Source organism: Drosophila pseudoobscura, chromosome X (assembly GCF_009870125.1).
Source record: "Drosophila pseudoobscura strain MV-25-SWS-2005 chromosome X, UCI_Dpse_MV25, whole genome shotgun sequence".
NCBI lineage: Eukaryota > Metazoa > Arthropoda > Insecta > Diptera > Drosophilidae > Drosophila > Drosophila pseudoobscura.
This window is the reverse complement of record NC_046683.1, coordinates 46066839-46080948: the sequence shown is the minus strand read 5'-3', so window position 1 is coordinate 46080948 and position 14110 is coordinate 46066839. Positions and strand designations below refer to the sequence as shown.

Here is a 14110-nt window from a genome sequence, read left to right as displayed (position 1 = left end):
TAAATTATGTTAAATAAAATAAATTATACAAAACCAAAGTCTGGTTCTTATTACCGGAAAGCATGGGAAAAGAATTGGGGAAATTGAATACCCCAAAAACATATACATACATATGTAGATTTAAATGGATTTCATATTTAATTGGTTGATTCTTCATAATAACAAATTAATTAACATGTATACATAGTTATAAATTAAAAAAAAAATATTGATAAAAATTTAAGTCAGCTTAAGCTTAAGCTTCATCAGATCCATTCTCCAGATCTTCCCAGGACTCTCCGGCTGGTACGTATTCGATAATCTCCTCTTCCCACTCGCCATCTTCATCAGAATTGTTACCCTGATCATCCTCATCAGAATTGTTACCCTGATCATCCTGATCTCCCTGATCTTGATCGTCCTCGGCATCAGCTGAGTCTTCCGAGTCCTCGGAGTTGTCCTCTTCCGAAGCCCAACGATAGCGACGATCACTGATACCTTCGCTATCCTGCTCCACAGCCTCAGAGGATAGGCTAGCGGCTATGACCAGGGCCAGGACACCTATAATATAAGGTTAGATATGAGTTAACTCCTTCCTGTGGTTCGGAAATCCCTCATTCAACTCACCAAAGACAAGGAAGAGAACTTTGTTGGACTGCATGATTAGTGTTTGGTTGTTGCTTGTAGTGCTTTCGATGCTGACTGATCTGTTCGGGGCCCCTTTTGTAGTAAAATTTTTTTGGCAAATGCCGTGCCAATTATTTGGCATAACAGATGTTCTATCATGTGTCTACCCCAATATCAACTACGTCACTTGTCCTCAAATTCGGAATTAAAACAACTAATCAAATGTTTGGTTAAGCTCTCAGAAGTGGGTGGGGTGAGTAATACAAGGCCAGTAATTCTGGGGACTTACCCTTGGACCTACCAAGATGTAGACATTTGGTCTAGGCTATCGATTCAGATAAATTTAAATTACCTTCAAGCTGCAAATGTATGTGGGAATTCCTGGAATGGTATATGGAGAAGGGCCGTCAGATATATTTCTACAAAAATGCATTTATTTCTGGTAAAAGATTATGCTATCTTCAGTTTACTTAGCTTCGTCCTTGGCATCTCTTATGGTTGAAGTTTGGTCTGTTGTGTTTCAGGACACTCCCCTCCCCACAAGTGATACAGAAGACTGCCTGTAGCTTAAGTTTTGAAGTTTAAATAAATACACAAGCCGAGCGTAGTATGTCATGATATAAGAACTTTAGTTTATAAAAACTTATACATTAATTTTTGCATTGATTCGTTATGGCACCGCAATTATGTGTTCTAGTTCTGAAGAACTTTCGGAGCTATACAAGATGCGAGATGGTAATGTACATGTTACTGCCGCTGCTAATGATACACTTGGTTCACTTGAGATGCACTGTAAATCAAGAGAATTCTTCGCATTGTTTCTTGCGACGAAATGGAACTCTTGGGGATAATGTAAAGCTCAGTCCACTGTAGTAAGTTCCAAGTATTTTAGTTATCTTTCAAAATTCGGCTCCTTTGATGTTCTCTCTGATTGATTGTCCTAATTGTTTTAATCGTAAACTGAAAAATGTAGTAATTTAATGGAGATGATAGCCGAATACACTCCCAAAAAAGTACTTTTATTGTATACAAACAAGGATTATATAGTAGAGCCACTAAAGTCAGCACTATTTAATGTCCTAAAGCTGAGATCTGTTGAGCGTATCAGCTCTGAAGGTGATATGGAAAATAAGCTTATAAACGGAAACTATTTGGGCGGTATTATTTGGAAGGTGAAGGATGTCGAGGATGATACGGACATCACCATACGATTTCCCAGTGCACTTCGAACGATGCCAACTGAATTGTGGTATACCAACCAAGTTAGACACGAAGTGAACACGCCCCGGCCGATCTATATGAATGAAGGATTCTTACAAATAATGTATGCCATTGTGGCATTTCTATCATATCCAGCTGTAAGCAATATTACCAAAAAATTCAAGGACGATGGCATAACGATTACATCAAAGCCATTTGTTTCCGATGCGACGTATAACGATTTCCTTGATCCCCAAATTCTCGACCCATTGGGTACTAGTCTGGTGAATATATTGCCATTCTATTTGAGTTCTCTCTACATTTATCCATTCGTTCGTCTGGTAATGGTAAGTAAGAAAAGAAAAGCTTTCTTCTGAGAGTTTGGGATAGGACTATCCACCTAAGTGTATTTACTTTTCTCTTTTTTTAAATAGCTTATGCAAAAAGAAAAGACCAAGCAGCTAAATGACTTGATGAGAATTTCCAGTGCAAATCGGTTCATCCAATATCTCTCTTGGTTTTGTTCTGCCTTTATTTTGGCGACTGTGATTAACTTATTAACTGTTTTCTTGCTTACGGTATGCTATCCATCTACTGGAACACAAAGAACAGATGCTTGAGTCCATAATTCGTTTCCTTTTTTAGGCGCCGATTTGTAAAAATGGTAACATTTTGAACTGTTCGAGCTTCACAGCCATTTGGTTTTTTTTTACCATATGGACAGTGTGCGCCATATGCTTTTGTTTTCTTATCTATAGTTTATTTCAAGATACAGCCCTAGCTGCCTTTATGATTGTGTTTTATTCGATAATTTTTTTTATATTATATATGTTTTTGCATGCCGGGAGCAAAGCCTTGCTCTATCCGTTATGCGTGTCTTTCCAATTTGGATTTTTAACTGGCCTTCGGAAAATACTTTACTATGAAAAGTACGATAATACGGGGCTTCAATGGAATCATTTCTTAAGAGGGAAGTTTCTGGATAGTTTTGCTCTAATTCCCATCATAATGCTGATGGGAGCATTCATTTCTCTGGTGTTGTGCTCATTAGCAGAGCTATGCTGCCCGGGACGCTACGGAGCTTCGATGTTTCGCAGATCTTCCAGAGATCATGATTCCTTGGGCTATCATCAAAACCCTCAAAGAACTCGCAAAATGTCCCCAGCCGTTGTGCAGACGCTCATTTTGAGTCAAAGGAGTCACAAAGGAAAGCCGCCTCTGACAAATTTCGCCATGAATATGTATGATGATCAGATCACGGCTATATTGGGACTATCAGATTCTGGGAAATCCGCCATTACCAATTCCATTTCGGGCAGCATTCCCCCCCAGTCGGGATCGGTAAAAATTGACGATAGAGATATTGCGAGATCGACCAGAACTCTGGTGGGACTCTCGCCACAGCATAATCCATTATTTGCCAATTTGACCGTTAAGCAGAACATGTACATCTTCTATGCTCTGCGGGGCACTAGCGCACATGGAAGAGTTCGTTCCACGGCCAGGTATTTGAAAGCCCTCGAGCTCTGGCAAGTTAGGGATGTGAAAGGCCGTTGCTTATCCACGGCCGACAGGAGGAGATTATCTGTGGCCTGCGCCTTTTGTGGCAATCCGCGGATTGTGGTATTAGATGAACCCACCGAGAGCCTGGAGCCCTGTGAACGAAGATTGGTGTGGGATCTGTTACAATCGGAGAAACGATGTAGGACTTTAATTATCACAACTTACCATATCGAAGAGGCTGATGTTCTCGGCGACCGTTTGGCTATTCTATGCGATGGTAACCTGCTGTTCAATGGCACTTCCACCTTTTTAAAAAACACGCATGGTTCTGGATATCAGTTGGTATGAATCAATACGTATCGATACTTTGTATTCTAGTATTTTGCATTTAATTATCAGGTCTGTTCGCAAGGGGAGGTATGTGAAGAGCCACAGATAACATCGTTAATAACATCATACATACCAGAGACTACGGCATCCTCGGATAAACCATTTGAAATATCCTACAGCATACCGCAATCCTATTGCCGTAGCATTGTGCCTTTGCTTAAGGAGCTGGAGGGTGGAGCCAATTGTTTCAATATGGGCGCCATTGGCATTGGCACAACGCCCATCATAAATAAATTTGTGAAGGCCACTTCGCCGTGCGCCGACAGTAGCAGGGGAAATTGTGTAGGAGGCTCCCCCGAACCCGATGAATGTTTATTATATGGTTGTAATTTGTGCCTCAATCAATGGCGTGCGATGTTACTTAAAAAGTTCTATCAAATCAAGCATAATTTTCTGGTGTTTTTTATGCTTTTTTTTCTGATGCTATTGGGAGCTGCGGCGCTGCAAAGATACTCTTATAGTTGGCCAATTCCAGACAAATACCGTTCGCACGCAGGCATGGATTTTGTATTTCAGGACCGGCTGCCGCTAAAGCTGGATATATATGGACCAAGATGCCGGGTGGCCTTTGTCAGAGACTTTAACGATGAGAATCCACTTATAGGCCTCTTAAAGCGGAAAATAACTGGCTGTAGAACACAGGATATATCAGCGAAAGACTTGGACACAAAAGCAGATATCTTAAATAATGTCTATGTCTTTGGTATAAAAATAAACAAATGCGCATATCAAATCTATTACAGCCGAAAATTTTTACATTCGGAAGCAGTGGCAGCCGCCCTAATAGGATACTTGGCAAACAGGTGAATATTTCGAAGCTAATTTTATCATATGTAAATCATAGATCAGCATATTAATTATTGTAAATTCTTTCAGTGAATTTCTGGATCTATTTTGCAGTGATGCTAATGCAAAGATGGAAACTCGTACGAAAGCCATAACCTTTAACAATCACCCCTATCCGTCAATTCAATATAGTGAAAACTCCACAATCCGTCAGATCGATTGTTTCGAGAGTGGATCTTTATATCTGAATCTGTTGTGCATAAGTATCTTCAGCGGGTTCTTTGCCGCCTTCATTGTCAGGGAGCGTCGCATCGGATTCAAGCTATTGCAGCAAGTGGAGGGCATTAATATGACAACATTCTGGCTGGTCCACTTGCTTTTTGACTGGTTTTTGCTTTCGATATTTTCCGTATCGCTTGTAATCGTGATGACGCTTCTTTTGCAAAAGAGTTTCGACAATGAAACAGGTAATGTTTTATAGGGGGTTTTACATTTTTGATATTCCAGTATAATAACTATTTCAATTATCAACTATTTTTAGTTGCCTATGCCTTTGCCTTGATTCTCTTTAGTGTTGCACTGCTACTATTTTTATACTTGCTGATGCAATTCTTCGCACGAGTTATGTATGCATGGATTATACCTGTAGTACTATTGTTTATATTGGGTTAGTACATATCTTAATATATTGGGGTTGCTTCTTTGACAGTCCATTCCACTTACCGTTCCAGCCATACCCTTCGAGTGGCCTGTTCCGGAAAAAGAATTTGCTTTCCTTTATATAATACCCACATATGCGGCCATTGCGTTGGTCCATGCCATCTGTATTGAGGCATCGTCGCTTAAAGTCTGTGAAGGAAGAAACGACAAAAAATTTCAAGGATGCGGTGAGTGCTTGGAGTCGATGTCTGGTTTACACATGACTTACTGCATAGCTCATAGAGGTCCACTCCCACTGGTGCGTGATCGCTGGACTTCCATACATATTGGCACTGATCGGCGCATCTATGTTGTTTTATATCCTGCTCTTGCTTCTTGCGCGTGGATCCTTTTGCAAGAGACGAAAAAGGTAAGAATTATAGTTGCAAAGTTTCTTTGTTTTTTTAGATACCAATATAATGTTTTCTAAAAGACGTACAGGTGGCGAATATACCGATTATTGCGATTTGCAGAGAATGACCCAAAATGAGCTGAGAAACCATACTCTTCTTTTGGAAAATGTTGTAGTAAATTACCAGAATAGTCCAGTCAAAGACGTCACAATTGGACTCAAGCCGCAAGTACATCTACTAATTTAATATATGGTTTTCGAATCTCTTGTTTTTCTTTATAGAATGGATGTTCTTGGATTAGTTGGCGAGAGGTCTGGAAAGACTAGTATTAACAAGGTAATTGTATCGGAAATCATGCTATCTTCGGGACGAGTTCTAGTCAAAGGAATCGACGTTCACAATAGAAAAATAAACCGATACAAGGCCTACAAATATATGGGCTACTGTCCCCAAAAGGATTATTTTGAGCCCAAATTTACGGGTCGAGAAAATTTAAAAATTTTCTGTCTTATACGTGGCATAAGATCGGATAAAGTGCGAGAAGTATCCGAAGAACTGGCCGAAAACCTTAACTTTCGGGAGCACTTACAAAAATCATCCAAGAAGTATACGGTCAGTGATAAGCGGAAGCTTAGCACAGCAATAGCAGTGATAGGAACACCGCCACTTATCATTTTGGATGAGCCAACCGCTGGAGTGGAGAAGGCCCATCGATCGGATGTTTTGGATGTGCTGAAGAGTGTCAACGAATGTGGCAGCACAATATTGTTGTCTTCAAACAACATAGAAGATTTTCAATCTCTATGCAATCGAATGGCATTGCTGAAACGGGGAAAGGTGGTTGGAATCGGGTCTGTTGAAAGTTTTCGAAATAGTTTAACGCCGGGACTGATTCTAATGGTAAAAATCAGACCTCATGCGATAATTCAAAGTGTAAGGTAGGCCATTCTTTTTTTGAATAATTGTATTTATTGGTGCCTATTCCGAATACGCTTCTTGCTCATTTATTTTCTTACAGAAATGTACGATTGCAACCAAGCGAGCAAGAAATAGTTAGTAACATAACAACATTCCTGTTGCACACTTTTAAAAGCGTTTATTTGCTGTAAGTATTGCCTATTCCGATTTCTGTGTATTTCTGTAAATATTTTTCCTGCTTTGTTGTTTTTCTGCAGAGAGGAATTGCAAGGAGATCTTTTATATTACATACACAACACTACGATTCCACTCGCCGATGCCTTCAAAATAATAGAGCAAAACCGACACGGGCTTTTTATTTCGGACTTCCTTTTAAAACACGAAAACATGGAACTAACCTTTGTTGCTCAAAATTTTCGAATTCTTAAATAAATGATAATTTAATAAGAATAACTGTAACATAAATTGTCTTCTTATCGATGCACAGTGGACAAAAATATCGGTATAACGGTAATGGTGCTATGACTTAGACTTTGATAACTTTAATGCGAAGCCAGATATAGCATCAGGGAGGAACATACAAAATTAGTGGCATTATTCGTCCTTAAGCAATTCTCCCATCTATCGATCGAAGCCTCCTCAATAAGTTGTAACATTTGATCTGCTGCTCCTAGCCTAACAGGACAGCAAAGTGGATGTATATATATGTATCTATGTATATATAAATATTTCGCTCTCACTGCATGCCTTTCCCATTAGTTTCCATTACTGTTTTTGCAGTTATTTATTAAGCAAAGTCGAATGTAAAATGGCCACAACATACCTTTATTGTGAAATTAGGTCCGTGAATGTACAAGGGCCAGTTTCGTCCCCCTCAATAAAATTCTCCAACGGACCAACTATGTTACACTTGGCTTGTTTCCCAGGGGGCAATGCCGGCTAGCTGTCGACCCCATGGCTGGGTAGTTCCCCTTGGACAGTCTTCTTCTCTGCCGTCGACTTTCTCGAACTCCAGTGTTTCTCTCCAGGAAACCTTCTGGCCCGGTTTTGGTGGCTGTATTCCTTGCCGGCTGTGAGTAAAATTTCCTGCATTACAACCTATTTGCACGCCCGCCTTTCTCTGTACTCACTTCAAAAATTTTGTTTTAAGCACAAAATTTCAACTCTCGACGTTACTCTTCCTTCCACGCTCCACGATTTCCATAATCCAATCCACGTTTTCTAATATTTTCACTCCTATTTATCCCTTTTTCCCTTACTAATACATATAACTAATCCTATTCTATTCCTTATATCCTCAGTAACGGCTCCAGCTCCCCCCGATGTCACCATACACCATCGAGCCTCCCTGGACTTCCGCTAGATGGCGCGTCGCCCTCAGCCCTGGCCACCTATCGTTTAGGTGGGACTGGAACAACTATCCTGCCTTGATCTTCGAGATCAGAAATATCGATCAATCTAATGTATTGCACAAACTGTAAATTTTCTTTGTAGGGTCTGAAAATTATGTTGTTATACTATCATGGACTATCATTAATAGGGAAAGGAATATCATTATCGAATTGAAAACATGACTTTTTTGGTGATTCCAGATGGGGATGAAAAATATCGATACGATACCCATCCCTAATTCCAGATACGGCAACACTTGTTATGATTCACATACCAAACATACACAAATACACATCGGTTTAATATGAATTTCTGCAGAGCAACAAATGAAAGCAATGTGATAAGATAAGATAACTTTCAATGATTTAAACACACAGTTTTCCAGCTTATTCATGAGCTGACGAATAAACTCCAAGCAAGCCCACAACGCCCACACGTTCGCTAAGAAATCCATTAACACAATGTCGACGCTTGCCGAAAAGGACTTTTACCAGTTGGTACGTACTCAATGTACATTTGTGCAGTTGTCCTGTGCCTGGTCTCAGGCGGTGCCAAGATATAGAGATATGTATATACTTGTTAAAACCAACCATCACCCGCGACTTCCATTTTTGCATAGGAAATGGAATGCTAATGTGTGTACAATGTACATATGTATGGATCATCAACAACAGTCGAGTTGATTAAACAGTGTCTGTGTGCAGCTGAAAGTGCAGTGAATACTTACAACTTTGAGACTCACTAACAACAACACAAACAAGAAAAAAAAAACTGTTGCCATGGAAACCCACCTTTTGACTGGCCCGGCCCGATCTTGCCCAACAATGCCAAATGGGATTACTTCATATTACTTCGCGAACATTCCTTCAATGCGTTGCAAACATCTGACCAAAATTAGAATGCTCCCCAAGGGTATCAAATCGAACAGGGCAAATATCAATGGAATGATCGATGGGCCGTCAGCAGCGGTTGCGCAAATGAAGATGGGCCTTGTGCGTTCAGGTATAGGATTCTTAGGAATCAGCTGTTAATGGAGATGTTCTCTGGGAGGCCACAAGATTAAGGGTTGGAGCCTTTATGCCCAACTAATACTTCCCTAATACTGACCTATGCTCCAACTAATGTGATTAGACAATTGAACGCACCTGATCGTAGATTTGCATTTCACTGATAATATTATGACTATTTATATTGAAGGGTCTATTTTTAAATTTAATTCACATAAAATATATCCGCGTGTGACGTTGCTTCTGGCTTTAATAATTTATTGTATTGACATTTTTTATTCCAGACTGTCAGCACAAACAAAGCTTTAAATGGTTTGGAGGCACCATTAAAAACGAAACATGCTCGATCCATTATTATTATGATACATAAAACCAAAGAAGCAAAAACATTTTGGAACACCATCTCCCGGCAGTCCTTAATGCAAAGCAGATTCACCGCCTGGAAGTTTTGCCATTTGCTGCACAAGGTGCTAAGAGAGGCTCCTCCATGTGCTATAAAACACTCTCAGAGTCACAAGAAAATGATCCTTGAAGTGGGCAAAATGTGGGGTCTTCTGCAAGACGATATTGGACTCTGTATAAACGCCTACTGCAAGCTCCTGGTCACAAAACTAAATTTCCACGAAAAAAACACTTTTCCCGGATCCCTAATAATTTCGTTCAAGGAAATTTCGAAAGCTGCCGATCGTGATTTAAATTACTTGTAAGACTTGAAACAATCATAGAGATATACCGCATATTAACACCTAGCGTTCGTTTCAGCTTTCAATTGTGTGTGGAGATCTTCGATTATTTGGAGGATATAATTGCACTGCAGTTACAAATATTTTCTTCCATAAATACCTACCGAATGTCGTCCATGACTCAGCAGGGTCAATGTAGACTGGCACCCATGATTTGTCTCATTCAAGACTCGAACTCCCTCTACGATAATAGCGTAAGGATTATGTTTAAACTCCATGAAAACCTACCGAACGACGTCCTGAGCGGCCACAGGGATAGGTTTAATGGTTTATTTTTGAAGTTGAAAGTCTTTTATGAAAATGTGCGACCGCTTCAGTATTTTAAAAGCTTAATTTTGGTTCCGGAATTGCCCGAATCCAGTCCAAATTTCAGTTCACAAGTTGATTTCAGTAGTTATATACCGCCAGTGGTCTATGTGGAACCAGAGCCCGATCCAATTGTTGAAGATCTTGTTGAGACCAGCTGTCCCTCAGAGCCAGATGATGGCCAAATGCAGCAGCAGTTGAATGCACTCGAAGGCATTATAAATGAGAAAGAAGCTACGATTGAAGATCTTAAATTAACATTGAATTCATTACAACAAAATTTCGATGAGCTTGGACAGAGCTACCAACATGAAGTGCTCGAAATGCAGAAAGCCAATGCCCTCTTATCGAATGATCTGCTAATATCAAGGCAAATGTGTGAAAACATACGGATGCAAAATGATGATCTTGAGCTTCAATTAAACAAAAATCCAATGCTAATACGTGAGTAACAAGTATCTTTTATTTTTGAACAACACAATAACTGATATCGCTGCCCCATTAGTGGACCAAAATCCTAATATTGTGTTTTATCTGTAAATATTCTGGTCTGACATTTCCTTAGTAGAGTGGTTGGGACTTTTCGCAGCTTTTTGTAATAATTAAATATTTGTATCCCATTTTCTTGAATTATGTTGAATGCAAATACAGACTCCAGCTGAACCCGACGCGACTACACTATATACCATAGAGTTCCAGTTAGAAATACAATTAGCGCGCAAAACTTTTCTACCCCCTTCCACGCGCTTACTTATTATCTCTCTCTGTCTCATACACTCTTCCCCGTGCAGTGTGCAAGCTCCGGCGAAAGGGAGCGAGATAGCAACACACATACTGACTTAGTATCGGCAGTAAATGTAGAGCCGCAGCCCGTTTCCGTTTGTTTTTATTGTGTTTTATAAAGAAAACTCAATTCAGATCTTCTTTAATATGTTCAGGCGTGTAGCTAAATTGATTTAACATATAAAGAACTAAGGAACACACACAAAATAAACACTAAACGCATACGAAAGCAAAACCGTGGCAGGATACGGAACTCGCGGGATAGTTAACAAAATATCGGACATTATCTGGAATCGAACAGATTTAAATTGTCGCCGAGGGTTCAGCTAGTTTGAAATAAAAACATATTTATCAAAAAGGTAGAAGTAAAAAAACCCGGCATATTTTTAATAAATACATAGCTTAAAAACGAATAAATCTATTTTACAGAAAAGGTAATGGAAGAAGAGGAAAAGCAGAAACAATCTTCGGAAAAGTTTAACAAACTGAAATTGCTGTACACGCAAATTCGGGATGAGCATATTAAATTATTGCGTGAAGTAAGTGCACCTACTGTCTTTTTAATGACCTGCACTAAATGTTCTCTCTACCATTTCCCATTTCAGCAAAGTGAATCCACAAAGGTTTTAAATAAAGAGAAGCAAACCAACTCTGAGCTACTATTGCAAACAAAAGTCCTCAACAATGAGATACTAAAAATAAAAGGCGATGTTGAGGAAAAGAACAAGACCAACTTTGATTTGTTGCAACAAATAGAGGACCAAAAGGAGCAGCTTTCGCAGCTGGAATCGGTTAGGAATGAGATAAAGGAGCAATTTGATAATGTAGTAAAGCAAAAGGAAATACAAGAGCTGGATTCTATTTCGACGTCTGAGAGATTGAGTGAAAATTGTTTGATAATTGAGAAACTGAATGCGTCTCTAAATGAGGCCCAGGAAAAGGTTTCAATTGCTGAAAGCCAAATAAGTTTGAAAAACGAAGAAATACTACAGCACTTAAAAGCGCATGAAACAGAAAAGGAAACGCTTCTGTCACAGAATGAGCAACTAAAGCTGGAGCATAAAGCGACCTTTGAGGATCAAAATAAACAATTGCTGGAAACTATAAATAGCCTAAAGCAAAAGGAAACTTCCCTGCAGGTAGATCCGTATAAATTCTCTTATTGTATTGCAGTTGTATAACTTATATTCGTATGCTTTCACACAGGAATTAACAGAAGCTTTTGCGCTACTAAAGCAGGAATTCGATAATGTAACCAAGCAAAAGGAAATACAAGAGCTGGATTCTATTTCAACGTCTGAGAGATTGAACGAAAATAGTTTGGTAATTGAGAAACTGAATGCGTCTCTAAATGAGGCGCAGGAAAAGGTTTCAATTGCTGAAAGCCAAATAAGTTTGAAAAACGAAGAAATGCTGCAGCACTTAAAAGCGCATGAAACAGAAAAGGAAACGCTTCTATCACAGAATGAGCAACTAAAGCTGGAGCATAAAGCGAGCTTTGAGGATCAAAATAAACAATTGCTGGAAACTATAAATAGCCTGAAGCAGAAGGAAACTTCCCTACAAGTAGATCCGCATAAAATCTCTTTTTGTTTCACAATTACTTATATTCGTATACTTTCAAACAGGAATCTACAGTGGCTCTTACGCTCCTAAAGCAGGAACAGCTCTCGGTGACACAACAATACGAGGACTTGCAGGGCAGGCATGCGGCTCTGGAAGAGAAGTTCCATCAAACAACGAAACAAGTGGATGCTATTACTGAATCATATGAAAACTGTCATTCCAATCTTAACGATGTTAGAAAACTGGTAGTTCAAACTGTGAAGGACATTTGCAATTCCAAATTGAGTGATTCCGCCGAACAGCCCTTAGATGCTATACCAAAAATCACAACAGAAATGGATGGGCTCATAGTTACATTCATTTCCTCGCCTGATTTACAAAAGGCTTCGTCCATTAAGGGCTTGCAGGCAGCTATGTTCTTTGGATATGCATTTATTAAATTATATGAGCAGTGCGATGTGGTCTACAAGTCTACAACAGAGATTGAGACGGGTCAAGGTACGTTGGTAAAGCACGAGATTTTGCACTGTATAAATTATTGATATATTTGAAATTTTAGATATTTTAATGAAAGCATCATCCATATGCTCAGACATCTGCACCTTTTTCCAATATTCTCTCAACGACGAACCGAGGGAAAAGGAAACGCATAAGGCTTTAAGCGATGTACAATCGAAACTGTCGGATATACGTAAATTAGTTGATAAAATTAAACAGACATTTGAGAAAAAGATTGACTTCGATAAGCTGCTCGAAATAGAGCTTCGAGAGATGGATAGTGCGATCGATGAGGCAGCCTCAAAGATTATTAACCTGTTGGCAAAGGCCCGCGAGAAAGATGACAAAACCAACCTGGAAGTCAATGGGAAAATTGTGGATGCATGCACGACCCTAATGGAATGTGTTAAAGTCCTAATTTTAAAATCGCGTGTGCTTCAGCAGGAAATCGTCGCATCTCAAAAAGGTAGTACACACAGCTACATTTAATGTTTCATATTTCTAAACCGCTTTTCTTCATTTCAGGAAATGCGAGTGCTAATGAATTTTATAGGCGCAACAGTCAGTGGTCGGACGGGTTAATATCGGCTTCAAAAAGCGTAGCTAAGGCTGCGAATTATCTAGTTGATGCTGCCAATAATGCCATTGAAAGTGAATCTGGGAAGAACTTTGAGCTCATAGTCGCTGCCCAGGAAATTGCTGCCTGCACTGCCCAGATGGTTATTGCAAGTAAAGTCAAGGCTAATCGTAATAGCCAAAATCTGACAGACTTGACCAAAGCATCGCGGAACGTAACTCAGGCCACTGGGACGTTGGTGGCCACTGTTAAAGATTGTAACTCCCAACTAGAAGAACTAAACGAGAAGGAGCTTTCCAATCTAACACCATCCCAAATAAAGACCATGGAAATGGAAATCCACGTTAAGGTTCTCGAAACAGAGCAGGCACTGCAGACACAACGCTTAAAATTGTCGGCGTTTAGGAGGGAGCACTACAAGAACACAGATTACTAAATACGTTAAAGTGTACCTAAGTATTATGTATTTTCTTTATGTTAAAATAATAGCAGAACAAACGCATAGATATAGATGCAAGAAATGGTAAACATTACAAGGACAAGGGCTCTCTAATATTATCCTCAGAACTGGGTTTGTTTGATTGTGGCCTTAGTTTCTGACTTGCTGTAAGCTTTCAATATTTGTTAAATCCATTAAATTATTTAGTATACACGCGCAATGGTCGTATTTTACTTTGGTAGACTAGATAGACCTATCCTTATCAAAAATAGATCACACCAGATGTAAAACAGCCAAAGAGAGTTTCTTATTAAATTGAATTGAGCTTCATTCTACGTATCTAT

General features: G+C 39.4%; 3 protein-coding genes across 5 annotated transcripts; 2 read left to right on the top strand and 1 right to left on the bottom strand.

Moving 5' to 3' along the window:
- Window positions 1-172: 172 nt before the first annotated feature.
- On the bottom strand, window positions 173-931 carry LOC6900492 (protein BFR2). Its single transcript, XM_002134846.3, has 2 exons — window positions 607-931; window positions 173-540 (listed from the first exon to the last, which is right to left on the bottom strand). Exons 1-2 carry the CDS (start codon window positions 746-748, stop codon window positions 236-238), a joined length of 447 nt encoding a protein of 148 aa, XP_002134882.2. The 5' UTR covers window positions 749-931; the 3' UTR covers window positions 173-235.
- A 278-nt stretch (window positions 932-1209) lies between these two features.
- LOC6900491 (ATP-binding cassette sub-family A member 3-like) lies at window positions 1210-6905 on the top strand. Of its 3 annotated transcripts, none has more exons than XM_033384774.1 (13): window positions 1210-1478; window positions 1692-2153; window positions 2241-2384; window positions 2452-3651; window positions 3709-4502; window positions 4576-4952; window positions 5027-5152; window positions 5217-5372; window positions 5428-5554; window positions 5618-5761; window positions 5819-6475; window positions 6556-6642; window positions 6713-6905. In XM_033384774.1, the coding sequence occupies exons 2-13, from the start codon at window positions 1728-1730 to the stop codon at window positions 6885-6887; spliced, it is 4413 nt and encodes a 1470-aa protein (XP_033240665.1). In that variant the 5' UTR covers window positions 1210-1478; window positions 1692-1727; the 3' UTR covers window positions 6888-6905. The 3 variants fall into 3 exon arrangements, with proteins under 3 accessions (XP_033240665.1, XP_033240664.1, XP_033240666.1); XM_033384773.1 differs by having other exon boundaries at window positions 1580-2153; XM_033384775.1 differs by having other exon boundaries at window positions 1580-2153; window positions 2241-3651.
- A 1175-nt stretch (window positions 6906-8080) lies between these two features.
- Window positions 8081-14109, top strand: Hip1 (Huntingtin interacting protein 1). Its single transcript, XM_033382323.1, has 9 exons — window positions 8081-8344; window positions 9139-9557; window positions 9617-10347; window positions 11116-11225; window positions 11292-11825; window positions 11893-12252; window positions 12315-12750; window positions 12812-13216; window positions 13276-14109. The coding sequence occupies exons 1-9, from the start codon at window positions 8309-8311 to the stop codon at window positions 13761-13763; spliced, it is 3519 nt and encodes a 1172-aa protein (XP_033238214.1). The 5' UTR covers window positions 8081-8308; the 3' UTR covers window positions 13764-14109.
- Window position 14110: the final 1 nt, after the last annotated feature.

Bases quoted from the DNA above. Each gene is read 5' to 3' on its own strand.
- Hip1 (XM_033382323.1), top strand. From the start codon at position 8,309: ATGTCGACGCTTGCCGAAAAGGACTTTTACCAGTTG. The intron at 8,345-9,138 runs GTACGTACTCAA...TTTTTATTCCAG, and splicing joins AAAAGGACTTTTACCAGTTG to ACTGTCAGCACAAACAAAGC. The intron at 11,226-11,291 runs GTAAGTGCACCT...TTCCCATTTCAG, and splicing joins ATATTAAATTATTGCGTGAA to CAAAGTGAATCCACAAAGGT.
- LOC6900491 (XM_033384773.1), top strand. From the start codon at position 1,279: ATGGCACCGCAATTATGTGTTCTAGTTCTGAAGAACTTTCGGAGCTAT. The intron at 3,652-3,708 runs GTATGAATCAAT...TTTAATTATCAG, and splicing joins ATGGTTCTGGATATCAGTTG to GTCTGTTCGCAAGGGGAGGT. The intron at 5,373-5,427 runs GTGAGTGCTTGG...CATAGCTCATAG, and splicing joins CAAAAAATTTCAAGGATGCG to AGGTCCACTCCCACTGGTGC.
- LOC6900492 (XM_002134846.3), bottom strand. From the start codon at position 748: ATGCCAAATAATTGGCACGGCATTTGCCAAAAAAATTTTACTACAAAA. The intron at 541-606 runs GTGAGTTGAATG...CTTATATTATAG, and splicing joins AGTTCTCTTCCTTGTCTTTG to GTGTCCTGGCCCTGGTCATA.